General features: G+C 41.4%; 1 protein-coding gene across 4 annotated transcripts in view; it reads left to right on the top strand.

The window, feature by feature from the left end:
* LOC139474453 (24-hydroxycholesterol 7-alpha-hydroxylase-like) overlaps positions 1–14,281 on the top strand; it is a 22,354-nt gene extending 8,073 nt beyond the window's left edge. For 2 of the 4 annotated variants that reach the window (XM_071257484.1, XM_071257483.1), the window contains exons 5-13: positions 555–640; positions 1,282–1,378; positions 3,036–3,131; positions 7,932–8,028; positions 10,009–10,124; positions 11,079–11,174; positions 11,869–11,957; positions 13,273–13,360; positions 13,650–14,281. In XM_071257484.1, coding sequence (XP_071113585.1) covers positions 555–640; positions 1,282–1,378; positions 3,036–3,131; positions 7,932–8,028; positions 10,009–10,124; positions 11,079–11,174; positions 11,869–11,957; positions 13,273–13,360; positions 13,650–13,721 — 837 coding nt within the window. In that variant the 3' untranslated portion in view covers positions 13,722–14,281. Of the gene's footprint in view, positions 1–554; positions 641–1,281; positions 1,379–3,035; positions 3,132–7,931; positions 8,029–10,008; positions 10,125–11,078; positions 11,188–11,868; positions 11,958–13,272; positions 13,361–13,649 lie in introns of those variants that run through there. The other 2 variants (XR_011653981.1, XR_011653982.1) reach the window with 2 other exon arrangements.

Genomic DNA, 14,281 nt, shown 5'->3' with positions numbered 1-14,281 from the left:
TGCATCAATACACAAGTATCAAAATTCATCCTGTTTCAACATCTGCTCTGGTTGACAAAGAACTAGTTTACTTAAGTGTAAAACTCCTGCATTTTTTTGGAGCCTGTCACTGGGGCCAGGGGCCAGATCCACAAAGTGTTCATAGGGTTATGAGCTATCGGAACTATATTGTTTACCATAGGCTTACAAATGTCGTAGTTCTACGAATGCTTTGTAGATCGGATCCCAGGTTACAGGCTGTTAAAAAAACTACCAACTTAAACTTTTAGATTTTAGAGTAAAGATATGGACTATCCTTACCAGACAGGAAGATAAGACTTGATTCATGTGTGGTACTTGCTGCAAACTGGGACTGGACATGACGTGTTGTTTTTGCTTTCATCTAGACAGATGTAGTGTAGGCTTTGTGTTCTGAAGAAGGTGAAGATCCTGTGTGGGTATATGATGGACACAGACAAATTGGATAACTTGGAAAGTTTGGGACTTTAATCTGTTTACAATAAGAACTCTCAGTGAAAAAAAATAAAGTATTTTGCATGTGTTTATTTTTCCAGGAGGAGTTTGACTTGCTTACAAAACACTTCATCACTTTTGATGACCAGTTTGAGTATGGGGCCAAACTGCCAGCTATATTTCTGAAGTGAGTATGCATTTGGGACTCTAGTGTTGTGGACAGTGAACATCCGTATGACAGGGTCAGTTAGCAGTCCATGCAAGGTTTATTCAAGCTCTTCAAACATCTCTGTATTTGTCTGCTTGCGCAAACTTTATGGTGTGTATTATGTAAGCAGTTACTGATAACTCTAAGTATGTAGAGACAAAGTCTCATGGCACACCTGACACTAACACAGAATGTCTAAGGCTGAACATTGTTTCCCTGAGGTAGGACTGTCTGACAGACATAGCAAACTACACTGTACCAATACATAACATGGCAGTATACTAGCATAGTACTGGCCACCCAAGGGGATTACAGATTGCAACCGGTGCTGGTCGTATGAAGTGAGTGTGCTGTAAATATTCAAGTCTGGACCAAACAATCCACTGAGCATCAAATTACACAATTGGGATACGATGACATGCATCAACCAAGTCAGCGAACCTGACCACACGGCCCTGTTAGTTGCCTCTTACGGAAAGCATGAGTTGCTGAAGACCTATTCTAACCCGGATCTCGCGGGGATACATATTGACATGAATCACTTTGATACACACCACAATATGGTGCAGCACAGTAACACCTAGATTCTGGAATGAAGTCACCTATTTTGCTGTTTACAGAGAGTGGTCAACGTCCAAGCAGTTTCTTCTGAATATGTTCCAGTCAGTGGCCAGCAAGGTTCAGACGCATGATGCCAACAATTCTGCACAGAAAGAAGTATGTTGGTGAAAATCAAGGAAGAAACGTGTAGATCAGACTTGATTGAAAAGACAAACATCATGTTTGTTATCAAATCTAGGGTTAGCTGTAAATAAAACACATTTGATTGAAGAGTTCTACAAACTTAATGATACCTTTTAAAGATATTCTGTGATGTATAATCAAAGAATAATATTTGTAAAACATTTGTTTTCTGGACACATTGGATCATAGTGTCATGTCAGGTTGACTTCACATGGCTGGAAACAATCACATATGTTACTAAGCACACAATAAACAAAATAATTGAGTGCTTGATTTAGACAGTGCTCCTCACCAATATCGGTAGGAAATGTGGTCAGTTTGTTAACACAAGTTATTCAGCATTTTGACAGTCGCCAACTATGTATGATGGCATGTTTGTTCTTGGTTACCCTCAATTATTCTAATGAAATGACTACAAGCAAAACACTGCTAACTCAAGTCGTGAACGTGTTCAGTATAGCAAAATCAGTCGTGGTAAGTACATAACGCTGCTCATTTACGATGAAAGGATTGCATTAACTCATGTAACAACACTTCAAACCAATAGAGTCTTCTCATCTCATTGAATTTCCGCTTTTGGAATTTCCTACTTTGGATTCCAAGTCAAGCATTTAGAGTTAGGTTTATGAAGATAGCTAATAATAATACTCAGTCAGACTGCTAACATGTTGGGCTGGGACAAGTCCAAATTTACTACTCGGGTACCCACACCCCTATTATCCGCTGTTGGGGTCAAGAGATAGGTACAAAATGTCCGATTAGGAATAGTTTGACAGTAGCCTGAGCGAAATATATTTGGAAACACGTATAAAACGATCTGGTCATGCATACACTGAAGTTGACTGAAGTTTTATTTTATTCAAACATATATAAGTCAGAAGTCAGAGTCATGAAGAAATGTGAACATTAGTGACTTGTGTAACCATGAAATTATAGTGATTTTTTGTCATGAAACAGTATATCACGTGACTAACCACGGGTCTGGGTAGTTCTGTGGGTACCGGGGTCCTACTCAGGACCCACCCGACCCGAGTACCTAAGTTACCCGTCCCCACCCAACTATCATGCCTTGCTATATCAAATATACAGCCTTCGTGTTATTGTTTGCCAATTAGTTTTTACCGTTCAAAGGCACGGCTACTCGTATTGATGTCATGATGCGTTTTAAGCCACGGATTGACACTCACATTCATTTGGTGATGCATTAATTACATGATTTACATTATTTAATTTTTTCGAAAATGAACAACATTGTAATCCCTTGAGGTTCTTCTTGACGAATCTCTCTGTAACACTACTGGCTCATGAACTTGAACAACATTGAAAGTCCTTGAGGTTCTTCTTGACAAATCTCTCTGTAACATTACTGGCTTATGAACTTGAACAACATTGTAATCCCTTGAGGTTCTTCTTGACGAATCTCTCTGTAACACTACTGGCTTATGAACTTGAACAACATTGTAAGTCCTTGAGGTTCTTCTTGACGAATCTCTCTGTAACACTACTGGCTCATGAACTTGAACAACATTGTAAGTCCTTGAGGTTCTTCTTGACGAATCTCTCTGTAACACTACTGGCTCATGAACTTTAACTGGGTTCTGGTGTAAAGCAGAAATAATTTTTTTTACAGACCCTTCTGCAGATTGTCTGTGGTATTGCAGACAAGGACTGTATGGCTAACTTCAGTATGCTGTTCCTGTGGGCATCACTAGCCAATGCCATCCCGGTATGTCCTAGCAGTACTATTGGTGGACCTAATGAATAGAGGTTATCACGCGAGTGTGTTTGGGGATGGTAAATATCCTGCTTTAGGGATAAACATTAGTGAGCCTTGGCGAGCTAAATACATAGTGTTTATTCCTAATACAGGATATTTACCATCCCCAAACACACAAGCGTGATAACCTCTTTATCATATAATGTCATTCTATAATTCTGTGCTTGAAAATCGTTTATCCTCTCTCACAAACATTACCTAAACATTGCGAGTTTTCCTGGAATGCGTGCATTAATATTTATTACGTCACAGGGTAAGTGATGTATCAGTCGGACAGTGACAGTAGCCAATATAGTTCCAACTGAAATCTGTTTCTTATACAGAGGCGGCCACGTTCAGACATTGTTGACAGTCTGTCTGTCCTGTCATAACGTTAAGAAGTGCTAACGTACACATAGCGACAAAATGAAACAAGGTAACAATTCAAACATATTTCGTCCAAATCCAACTATTTTAATTTGTGGAAAAGGTTTCAAGCCGCAGAGGTCTACAAGCACAGATATGGCTACTGATCCCGCTTGGCTAGGCCTAGTGCCCTCGCAAAATCACCAAAGTTGCCAAAACTTATAAAATGCCTTCACGTCACAGTTAGACACTTTAGACATTTTAAGTATGTTAGACTGTTCTTTTGATACTGATAGCAATTATCTCTGTAGTTTATCCAGATTCCTGATGGTTAATTCTGACTCGATTGCCGAATGACAAGGGCGACGCAATGTTTTTTATAAACACTGAAAGTAGTCCCTATTTGACCTTTGTTATTTGCATCTCTATCTGCATATGACCCCAACAGATATCGTTTTTATCCGTAGGCTTTATCCTGCCGAGAAACCTACCCATTATATGATAAACAGTATTGATGTGGGGTTACCACTAGCTAATGCCATTAACATCATCAGTGTTAGTGCCCCTCCCAAAGCATACATAATCAGTGTCAGTGCCCGACCCAAACAAGCATCACTAGAGTTAGTGCCCCTCCCCAAAGATACATCATGAGAGTTAGTGCCGTCCCCAAACATACATCATTAGTGTTAGTGCCCCTCCCCAAACAAACCTCACTAAAGTTAGTGCCCTGCCCAAACATACATCATTAGTGTTAGTGCCCTCCCCCAACAAGCATCACTAGAGTTAGTGCCCCTCCCCAAACATACATCATGAGTGTTAGTGCCCCTCTCCAAACATACATCACTAGTTTAGTACCCCTCCCCAAACATACATCACTAGTTTAGTGCCCCTCCCCAAACATACATCATGAGAGTTAGTGCCGTCCCCAAACATACATCACTAGAGTTAGTGCCCCTCTCCAAACATACATCACTAGTTTAGTACCCCTCCCCAAACATACATCACTAGTTTAGTGCCCCTCCCCAAACATACATCACTAGTTTAGTACCCCTCCCCAAACATACATCACTAGTTTAGTGCCCCTCCCCAAACATACATCACTAGAGTTAGTGCCCCTTCCCAAACATACATCACTAGTTTAGTGCCCCTCCCCAAACATACATCACTAGAGTTAGTGCCCCTCCCCAAACATACATCATGAGTGTTAGTGCCCCTCTCCAAACATACATCACTAGTTTAGTACCCCTCCCCAAACATACATCACTAGTTTAGTGCCCCTCCCCAAACATACATCATGAGAGTTAGTGCCGTCCCCAAACATACATCACTAGAGTTAGTGCCCCTCTCCAAACATACATCACTAGTTTAGTACCCCTCCCCAAACATACATCACTAGTTTAGTGCCCCTCCCCAAACATACATCACTAGTTTAGTACCCCTCCCCAAACATACATCACTAGTTTAGTGCCCCTCCCCAAACATACATCACTAGAGTTAGTGCCCCTTCCCAAACATACATCACTAGTTTAGTGCCCCTCCCCAAACATACATCACTAGAGTTAGTGCCCCTCCCCAAACATACATCACTAGTATAGTACCCCTCCCCAAACATACATCACTAGTTTAGTGCCCCTCCCCAAACATACATCACTAGTTTAGTGCACCTCCCCAAACATACATCATGAGTGATAGTGCCCCTCCCCAAACATACTACATTAGTGTTAGTGCCCCTCCCCAAACATACTTCATTAGTGTTAGTGCCCCTCCCCAAACATACATCACTAGTTTAGTGCCCCTCCCCAAACAAATATCACTAGAGTTAGTGCCCCTCCCCAAACATACATCACTAGTTTAGTGCCCCTCCCCAAACATACTTCATTAGTGTTAGTGCCCCTCCCCAAACATACATCACTAGTTTAGTACCCCTCCCCAAACATACATCACTAGTTTAGTGCCCCTCCCCAAACATACATCACTAGAGTTAGTGCCCCTTCCCAAACATACATCACTAGTTTAGTGCACCTCCCCAAACATACATCATGAGTGATAGTGCCCCTCCCCAAACATACTACATTAGTGTTAGTGCCCCTCCCCAAACATACTTCATTAGTGTTAGTGCCCCTCCCCAAACATACATCACTAGTTTAGTGCCCCTCCCCAAACAAACATCACTAGAGTTAGTGCCCCTCCCCAAACATACATCACTAGTTTAGTGCCCCTCCCCAAACATACTTCATTAGTGTTAGTGCCCCTCCCCAAACATACATCACTAGAGTTAGTGCCCCTCCCCAAACATACATCACTAGTGTTAGTGCCGCTCCCCAAACATACATCACTAGAGTTAGTGCCCCTCCCCAAACATACATCACTAGTTTTGTGCCCCTCCCCAAACATACATCACTAGTTTAGTGCCCTCCCCAAACATACATCACTAGAGTTAGTGCCCCTCCCCAAACATACATCACTAGAGTTAGTGCCCTCCCAAAACATACTTCATTAGTGTTAGTGCCCCTCCCCAAACATGCATCACTAGTTTTGTGCCCCTCCCTAAACATACATCACTAGAGTTAGTGCCCCTCCCCAAACATACATCACTAGTTTAGTGCCCCTCCCCAAACATACATCACTAGAGTTAGTGCCCCTCCCCAAACATACTACATTAGTGTTAGTGCCCCTCCCCAAACATACTTCATTAGTGTTAGTGCCCCTCCCCAAACATACATCACTAGTTTAGTGCCCCTCCCCAAACATACGTCACTAGTTTAGTGCCCCTCCCCAAACATACGTCACTAGTTTAGTGCCCCTCCCCAAACATACATCACTAGTTTAGTGCCCTCCCCAAACATACATCACTAGAGTTAGTGCCCTCCCCAAACATACTTCATTAGTGTTAGTGCCCCTCCCCAAACATACATCACTAGTTTAGTGCCCCTCCCCAAACATACATCACTAGTTTAGTGCCCCTCCCCAAACATACATCACTAGAGTTAGTGCCCCTCCCCAAACATACATCACTAGTTTAGTGCCCCTCCCCAAACATACATCACTAGAGTTAGTGCCCCTCCCCAAACATACTACATTAGTGTTAGTGCCCCTCCCCAAACATACTTCATTAGTGTTAGTGCCCCTCCCCAAACATACATCACTAGTTTAGTGCCCCTCCCCAAACATACATCACTAGTTTAGTGCCCCTCCCCAAACATACATCACTAGTTTAGTACCCCTCCCCAAACATACGTCACTAGTTTAGTGCCCCTCCCCAAACATACATCACTAGAGTTAGTGCCCCTCCTCAAACATACATCATTAGTGTTAGTGCCCCTCCCCAAACATACATCACTAGTTTAGTGCCCCTCCCCAAACATACATCATGAGTGTTATTGCCCCTCCCCTAACATACTTCATTAGTGTTAGTGCCCCTCCCCAAACATACATCACTAGTGTTAGTGTCCCTCCCCAAACATACATCACTAGTTTAGTGCCCCTCCCCAAACATACATCACTAGTTTAGTGCCCCTCCCCAAACATACATCACTAGTTTAGTGCCCCTCCCCAAACATACATCACTAGTTTAGTGCCCCTCCCCAAACATACATCTCTAGAGTTAGTGCCCTCCCCAAACATACATCACTAGAGTTAGTGCCCTCCCCAAACATACATCACTAGAGTTAGTGCCCTCCCCAAACATACATCACTAGAGTTAGTGCCCTCCCCAAACATGCATCATCAGTTTTAGTGCAAGAAACAAAAGGATGTGTATAATATTCCCTGATTATATTAGTTTTCGAGATACAGAAATCAGATGTGCTTGTGCTTAACGCTTCACACTCTCATACCAAGAATTTAGAAACTTCAGCACTTGCTTGGCTAATGAGAACATTTATCTGATGTGACCTATAGATGTGTCCTCAGAACTTCAAGCAGAGAAGTATCATATCAGAGAAAAGATCTGGTTTTAATTATATTGGGAAAATTACAAGAATAATCAATATCTTAGCCCCCAAATAACTGTCAGTATTTCTGAGTGTGTGTATATTTTGTGCTCTCCAGGGACCCTGAGAGGCACTTGGCTACTTGTCTGGAGAAGTTCACTTCATATAGTACACATCACTTTTATGTGAGGTGAAGTGTTGGTTGGGGTTTAATGTTGTGTTCAAGATTATTGCACTTATACAGCAATGTGCACGCAGGTGTCTGTCTGGGATCATTTTGCATCATTTGGTTGAATGACAATTTTTAAAACAAATATGAATGCAAGCTTTCTTTTGATCGATTAACAAGAATAGCAATGCTGTGCGTTTCAATGAAATTGGCAGGCGTTGAATGCGCAACAACACCATGGACATGGTAGATATAGAAACACGTCATGTGTCTGTGTTAAGTGCAGGTTTTGTTTCCACTCAGATAACCTACTGGACCCTGGCTTTCATCATGCAGGACAAGGATATCCTAAACAAAGCAAAACAACAAGTGGACAGTGTCCTTAAGTCCAAAACTGGTGGTCAGTTTCTTCATAACTAGTTGTGTTGTTATACATGATTGTGTTGGTCAGGCACAACAACTGTTCATTGTATGCAAGGACTTAATAGTTTAATGATTTGGAAAAGATTGTTTCCACTAAGAACACATACAACTTGATGGATAACCACTTCTGGTGTATTGACAACAATAGTTATATATATGCTACTTGTTATCTATTACCTGTCTGGTGTATTGACAACAATAGTTATATATATGCTACTTGTTATCTATTACCTGTCTGGTGTATTGACAACAATAGTTATATATATGCTACTTGTTATCTATTACCTGTCTGGTGTATTGACAACAATAGTTATATATATGCTACTTGGTATCTATTACCTGTCTGGTGTATTGACAACAATAGCTATATATATGCTACTTGGTATCTATTACCTGTCTGGTGTATTGACAACAATAGCTATATATATGCTACTTGGTATCTATTACCTGTCTGGTGTATTGACAACAATAGCTATATATATGCTACTTGGTATCTATAACCTGTTCCTTTCATTGTTAATCTGCTGCTTAGAACAACATGTCATGCATATATTGTGTGGATCGATGCTGGTCCAGACTCGATTATTTACAGACCGCCATCATATAGCTGGAATATTGCTGGGTGCGGCGTTATACAACAAACCAACCAACCATCCTCACATCTAACTTCTTTCAGTGGCATTTAGAAGTTGGTGTGATGAAGTAAGACAAGTTCTATGGATGAATAAAGAAGTTGTTCATCCATAGAACTTGTCTTACTCCATCCTCGCATCACTTGGTTGTTGTCACTCCAGCTTGATAACGGTGTAAGAATCTACATCATAAGAATCATAACATTGCTGTATGCAGTAAACCAGATGTTGTTATCCATGAAGTTGTAAGTGTTCTTACTTACTCCCCCACTTCTAGAATGACAATCAAACAGATTGTTTCCATTGACGCTAAAGAGAAACATTTCAAGGTCTCTCAAAAGAGACTTTTAATTGTGTGAATCTTAATTATGGTTTCATTAAAACTTAAGTAGTGACAATATTAAAATTTTATATTCTTGAAAAAATTGATTTAGACTATGAAAAGTAATCTCACATTATGTCACTTATATAGGGATAGAGTTGAATGTTGTTTAATTGGATGTATTGTTGGGGTTGCCATTTGACATGTGGGATAGGTATACTGTCCCACTGAGGTACTGTTTTATGTGTTGCTGTTGTAAGGACCCAGTGTCCTATAGTGTTGTAATGACTGATTAGAAGCATGTGTCTGTGTGTCATCATCCCCGGACAGTGGATCTCATGGTTTGCTGGATCCAGACCTGACTGTCAACCTGCTGTTGAAATAAAGCCTGGACTGCCTCTGTGGTCTAGTGGTGGAGCCGTTCGCCCGGAGAGCGGAAGATCATGTGTTCAATCTTCGGCAGCGTCATACCAAAAGACGTTACAAGATGATACTTGTTACCCTGCCTGGTGCTCGGCATTAAGGGGATAAAACAAGGACTGATAGGCTAGGAGTTAGTATACTGTGTCTGAGTGGGGTATTTGTGTTAGACTGTGGTATGGTATCTCAGTGGTCTAGCACTATAAAATCGGCATTAGTCCGGACTAGTTACAAGCAGCCACACATGCACATACGCTACATAAGTGCAATAATCTTAAACGCAACGTTGGACCCCATTTCACCTCAACTCACCTGTTAGATGGTGAGATATTGCTGACTGCAGCATTAAACACTCACTCACTCACTCACTCACTCACTCACTCACTCACTCACTCACTCACTCACTCACTCACTCACTCACTCACTCACTCACTCACTCACCCACCCACTCACTCACTCACTCACCCACTCGCCCACCTACTCACTCACTCACTCACTCACCCACTCACCTACTCACCCACTCACTCACTCACCTGTTGTAGACTGTAGTGCCCTGTCCTGATGCCTAGTGCCTGTGTTGCAGTGAGTGAGTCTGACCTGCGGCAGATGCCCTACCTCAAGTGCTGCATGCTGGAAGCCATCAGACTGCGGTCACCAGGGGTCATCACCAGGAGAGTGGTCAAGTCCTTCACTGTCAAGGTAGATACTGGTAGATTGGAAGCAGTCTCCCGTTCAAATATGAATTTAAGAAAATAATTTTTGAAAATCTAAGCTGTGGTTTTCCGAGTTTATGAAGTTGAAACTTTTCATGGATGAACCCATAATTGGAGTCTAAAAATGATTACTCTGAAAATGCTAATGGCATTCTGGTTGGGTTTTGAGAAGACCCACCATGGCAGCCATAATGAAATTGTCATTTCCTGCCCAATTCTCAGGGTGGTAGGGTAGCCTAGTGGTTAAATCGTTCTCTTGTCACACCGAAGACCAGGGTTTGATTCCCGACATGTGTGAAACCCATTACTGGTGCTGGAATATTGCAAAAAAGCGGCGTAAAAACCATAAGCAGTTATTCATCCTGCCCATTTCTCAGATACTTCAGCATATCTCACAATGATGATGAAATTGGGTATGCAGTCAGTGTGGGGTATGTGAAATGATAGAAGATACTTCATGACAGTGCAGTAGCAAATTTTCTCCAGTTTCATTAATCGAGAATACCTAGTCACTTTGATGCCTGCATTAAGATGCTGTCTGCTTGTGTATTTGGTTTAAATGCAGCCTTTTAGCATGGCAAGTATTGTATTTAATACATGCAAACTGTTGAGGGTGTACTATTCATCCTTCATAGTTAGGCTCAGAACTTTCAGCCACCCTTCGTATGTAAGATGTAAGATGTAAGATAGTTTCAGGTTTTTGTCTCCTGTTGATGCCTTTTGACCTACACAAACCCCTGGTATCTAGTTCAACTGTAGTTTAAAAACCTCCTCTCAAACCTACATGTTATGAAGCTGACAGTTTGTTTATTAATACAATTCCAGCAATATTAGCTCATAAAATTGGCTCTTGAATTCCTGACTGATTTTAAGTGTCCCTGCATGGCAGACATTTTGAATGTGTAATGTTTGCTCCTTTGTATGGGTACGTGGTGTGCAGGGGAGGATCGTTCCCGCAGGAGATATGCTGATGCTGTCACCGTACTGGGCTCATCGCAACACCAGATACTTCCCTCAACCTGAACAGTTTCGGCCAGTACGACTTCCACGTAAACATACTCATTAATCAGTCTTGAGTGGTTGAGAAGTTTTGTTAAACTCAATAAGAAACCCAGATATAATATGGCCGAACAATTACCCCTATGCTGTTGCATAAGAAAGACCTGGCTTGTTATTTCAAAGGAGATGGTAATTTTTTGTTAAGCAATTACTTAAGATCATGAAATTAGTCTAATAAATGTGAGTTTCCCTTGCTCATATTAATAAAGTGATGCTTTTTTATCCCGAAATACTGGAATTTGTTGTGACGTCAAGTTCACTGCACGTGGTGGGAAACATTGACACCCATTACAAGGCTCCCAATAAACAATGTAATTAAGCTGAAGATTATGTGCTTCTCACCAAGTACCGTGTCAAGTGTGGACATTTATTGTTACATATATTATATATATTATACACGTAGGACTTTCTGTTTCAAAATTGTTCTGCAAGTGGTGTGTGATGTCATGTTTCTGAAGGTAAGGTTTTGGAACATTTAGGAAAAGGCTCGGAAAGGAATGCTTCTATTTTTGTATCTAATGCAAACACCTTTTAGTTTTCACAAGGTAGGGGGTTCGAAACCACTGTTATAGTCATATGTCTACGACATTTGCAATACACTGATGTTGTGCTCAGCATTGTGATTGATATATATGACACAATACTCATAACACACTCTTTTCTGATTTTAGGATCGATGGGAAAAAGCTGATTTAGATAAGAATGTCTTCCTTCCTGGATTTGTGGCATTTGGGGGAGGCAGATACCAGTGCCCTGGAAGGTGAGGTGGTGGGGGTGGGGGGTGGGGGGGGTGTGTAACCCTGACTAGCCCTGAAATTCATAACCATCTGTAATGGTATACAGAGCATGTTACCATCAGTGTCTTCATGCTTGGTCGTAGTGAAGAATAGATCTGGTTTCATTGTAAAGCCCATGATTAACTGATTAGCTACACTTCCTCTGTGTAAGACCGCCTCCGTGGTCTAGTTGTAGAGTGTCCGCCCAGAGAGCAGAAGGTGCGGGGTTCGATATCCAGCCACGTCATGCCAAAAGACGTTTAAAGATGGTACTTGTTGTTACACTCTCTGGTGCTCAGTATTAGGGGCTCAAACAAGGACTGGCAGGCTCAGGATCACTATTCTGTGTCTAAGGGGGTATCATGTTAAACTGTGGCATGGTATCTCAGTGGGCTAGCACTGTAAAATCAGCATTAATCCGATTAGCGCGCGCACGCACACACAAATGTATGCACATCGCTATATAAGTGCAATAATCTTGGACGCGACGTTAAACCCCATTCCACCTCACCACACCCTCACTCTTTCTTAGAATACCGACTTGTCCAGTTGGGATTCAGACATATAAATTGCACCAATGCAGACGCAAACACATTTATGTTATATTTTCTTCACTGGACAATACATTGAACACTGGACATTGAGACAATACAGCATGCTAACCTTCAGAAATACATATTTTTTCAATAAAATTACACAATGTTTGACACCCGTGAAGATCCGGGGCAGAATAGGTCTTCAGCAACCCAAGCTTGCCTTAAAAGGCGACTATGCTTGTCGTAAGAGGCGACTAACAGGATCGGGTGGTCAGGCTCGCTGACTTGGTTGATGCATGTCATCGATCCCAATTGCGTGGATCGATGCTCATGATATCAATCACTGGATTCTCTGGTCCAGACTTGATTATTTACAGACCGCCGTCATATAGCTGGAATATTGCTGAGTGCGGCGTTAAACAACAAACAAACAAACACAATTATTGAATGCAAGTTGTCAAGTCCCAAAATGCACCCTCCTTTTAAAAGTGAACTGCATTGGAGCTTGAAACATATTTTGTTTATGAAAGATGCATATTAATATCACAAGGTCATGTCTAAGATTAAAAGGGAAAAACAACAGAGATAAGAAATCAATGAATACCAAAGGAGGAACATTAATATGGTTATTGTATGACACTGTTAAGAATTGGGACATGGATCTGTGATCTGAGTGGCAATTCAGTTGTCCCTGCTTCTGTTTGGAGTAGAAAGATTTCATCTCATTGTCAGGTCTGTACTGACATGTTGTCATGTATTTCAGATGGTTTGCCCTGCTGGAGATCCACATGTTCATAGCATTGTTCCTTCAGAGATTTGACTGTCAACTGATAGACTTACTACCTCCACCAGTAAGTAGAACCTACATAGGTCCTGGAAGCATGCTAGGTCCTGGAAGCAGTCCATGGCAATGGGTTTCAAATTCAGTGAGAAACAGTTTTGGTGTAAATCCACATGAAACTACCTGCAAACATTATGTATCAAACAATGAACTGCCAACTCACAATTTCTGTACATAACTATTCATAACTCCTCTAGTCATAACAAAGCTGTTCCGATGGTTTGTAAATGCCTTTTGTTTATCCATAGTATGGCTTTGATGCCTTAACCTCACCTGATAATAGCGTTACTCTGTTTCAGAGCCCCCTGCATGTCGTAGGCACACAACAGCCCAGCAACTCCTGCCGCTTCCAATACAGTCTACGGCGGTAGATGGACATAGCTCACTGACAAGGACAAGATTAGATGGTGTTGATTCTGAAATAGGAGTCGGAGAGGAGCTTAAAAGAATTCCTTCTGAGGTTACTGTCAAACTATACTGATGGCAATGAATAAGGGAACACATGGTTTCAGACACAGTAAAATGATATGCTATGGCTTCACAGCCTTGTCTACCTCATTCACGTTGGAAACAATGCACGCAATCTCAACACTCGATTCTAACATGTTGAATTTGTATGTGCGCTATTTCAGCTGTGCCCACAGTAAAGCTTATTTCCCAGTCATTGTCCGTTATCCCTTGCCATCAGTACAACCCACAGGGACAGAAGATATAGAACACCTCCATTGTGAGGTCTAGCAGGGATTGTTATGTTTCATCATACTTGTACATGTATCCGTTTTTGATGAATCACCTTTTACCATTTATCTTAAATACTATTACTTAAATCTACTTATTTCAATATTCAGGCAAGGTATTCTTTGTTCCTGTTTTATCTGATTTGGTGAATTTTCATTGCCCTTTTACAGGTTTACTGTATTTACTGAATTTA

Source organism: Haliotis cracherodii, unplaced genomic scaffold (genome assembly GCF_022045235.1).
Source record: "Haliotis cracherodii isolate W230 unplaced genomic scaffold, xgHalCrac1.p SCAF_3, whole genome shotgun sequence".
Classification (NCBI taxonomy): Eukaryota; Metazoa; Mollusca; class Gastropoda; order Lepetellida; family Haliotidae; genus Haliotis; species Haliotis cracherodii.
The sequence above is the reverse complement of the archived record's forward strand: the minus strand, read 5'-3'. Positions and strand labels throughout refer to the sequence as shown.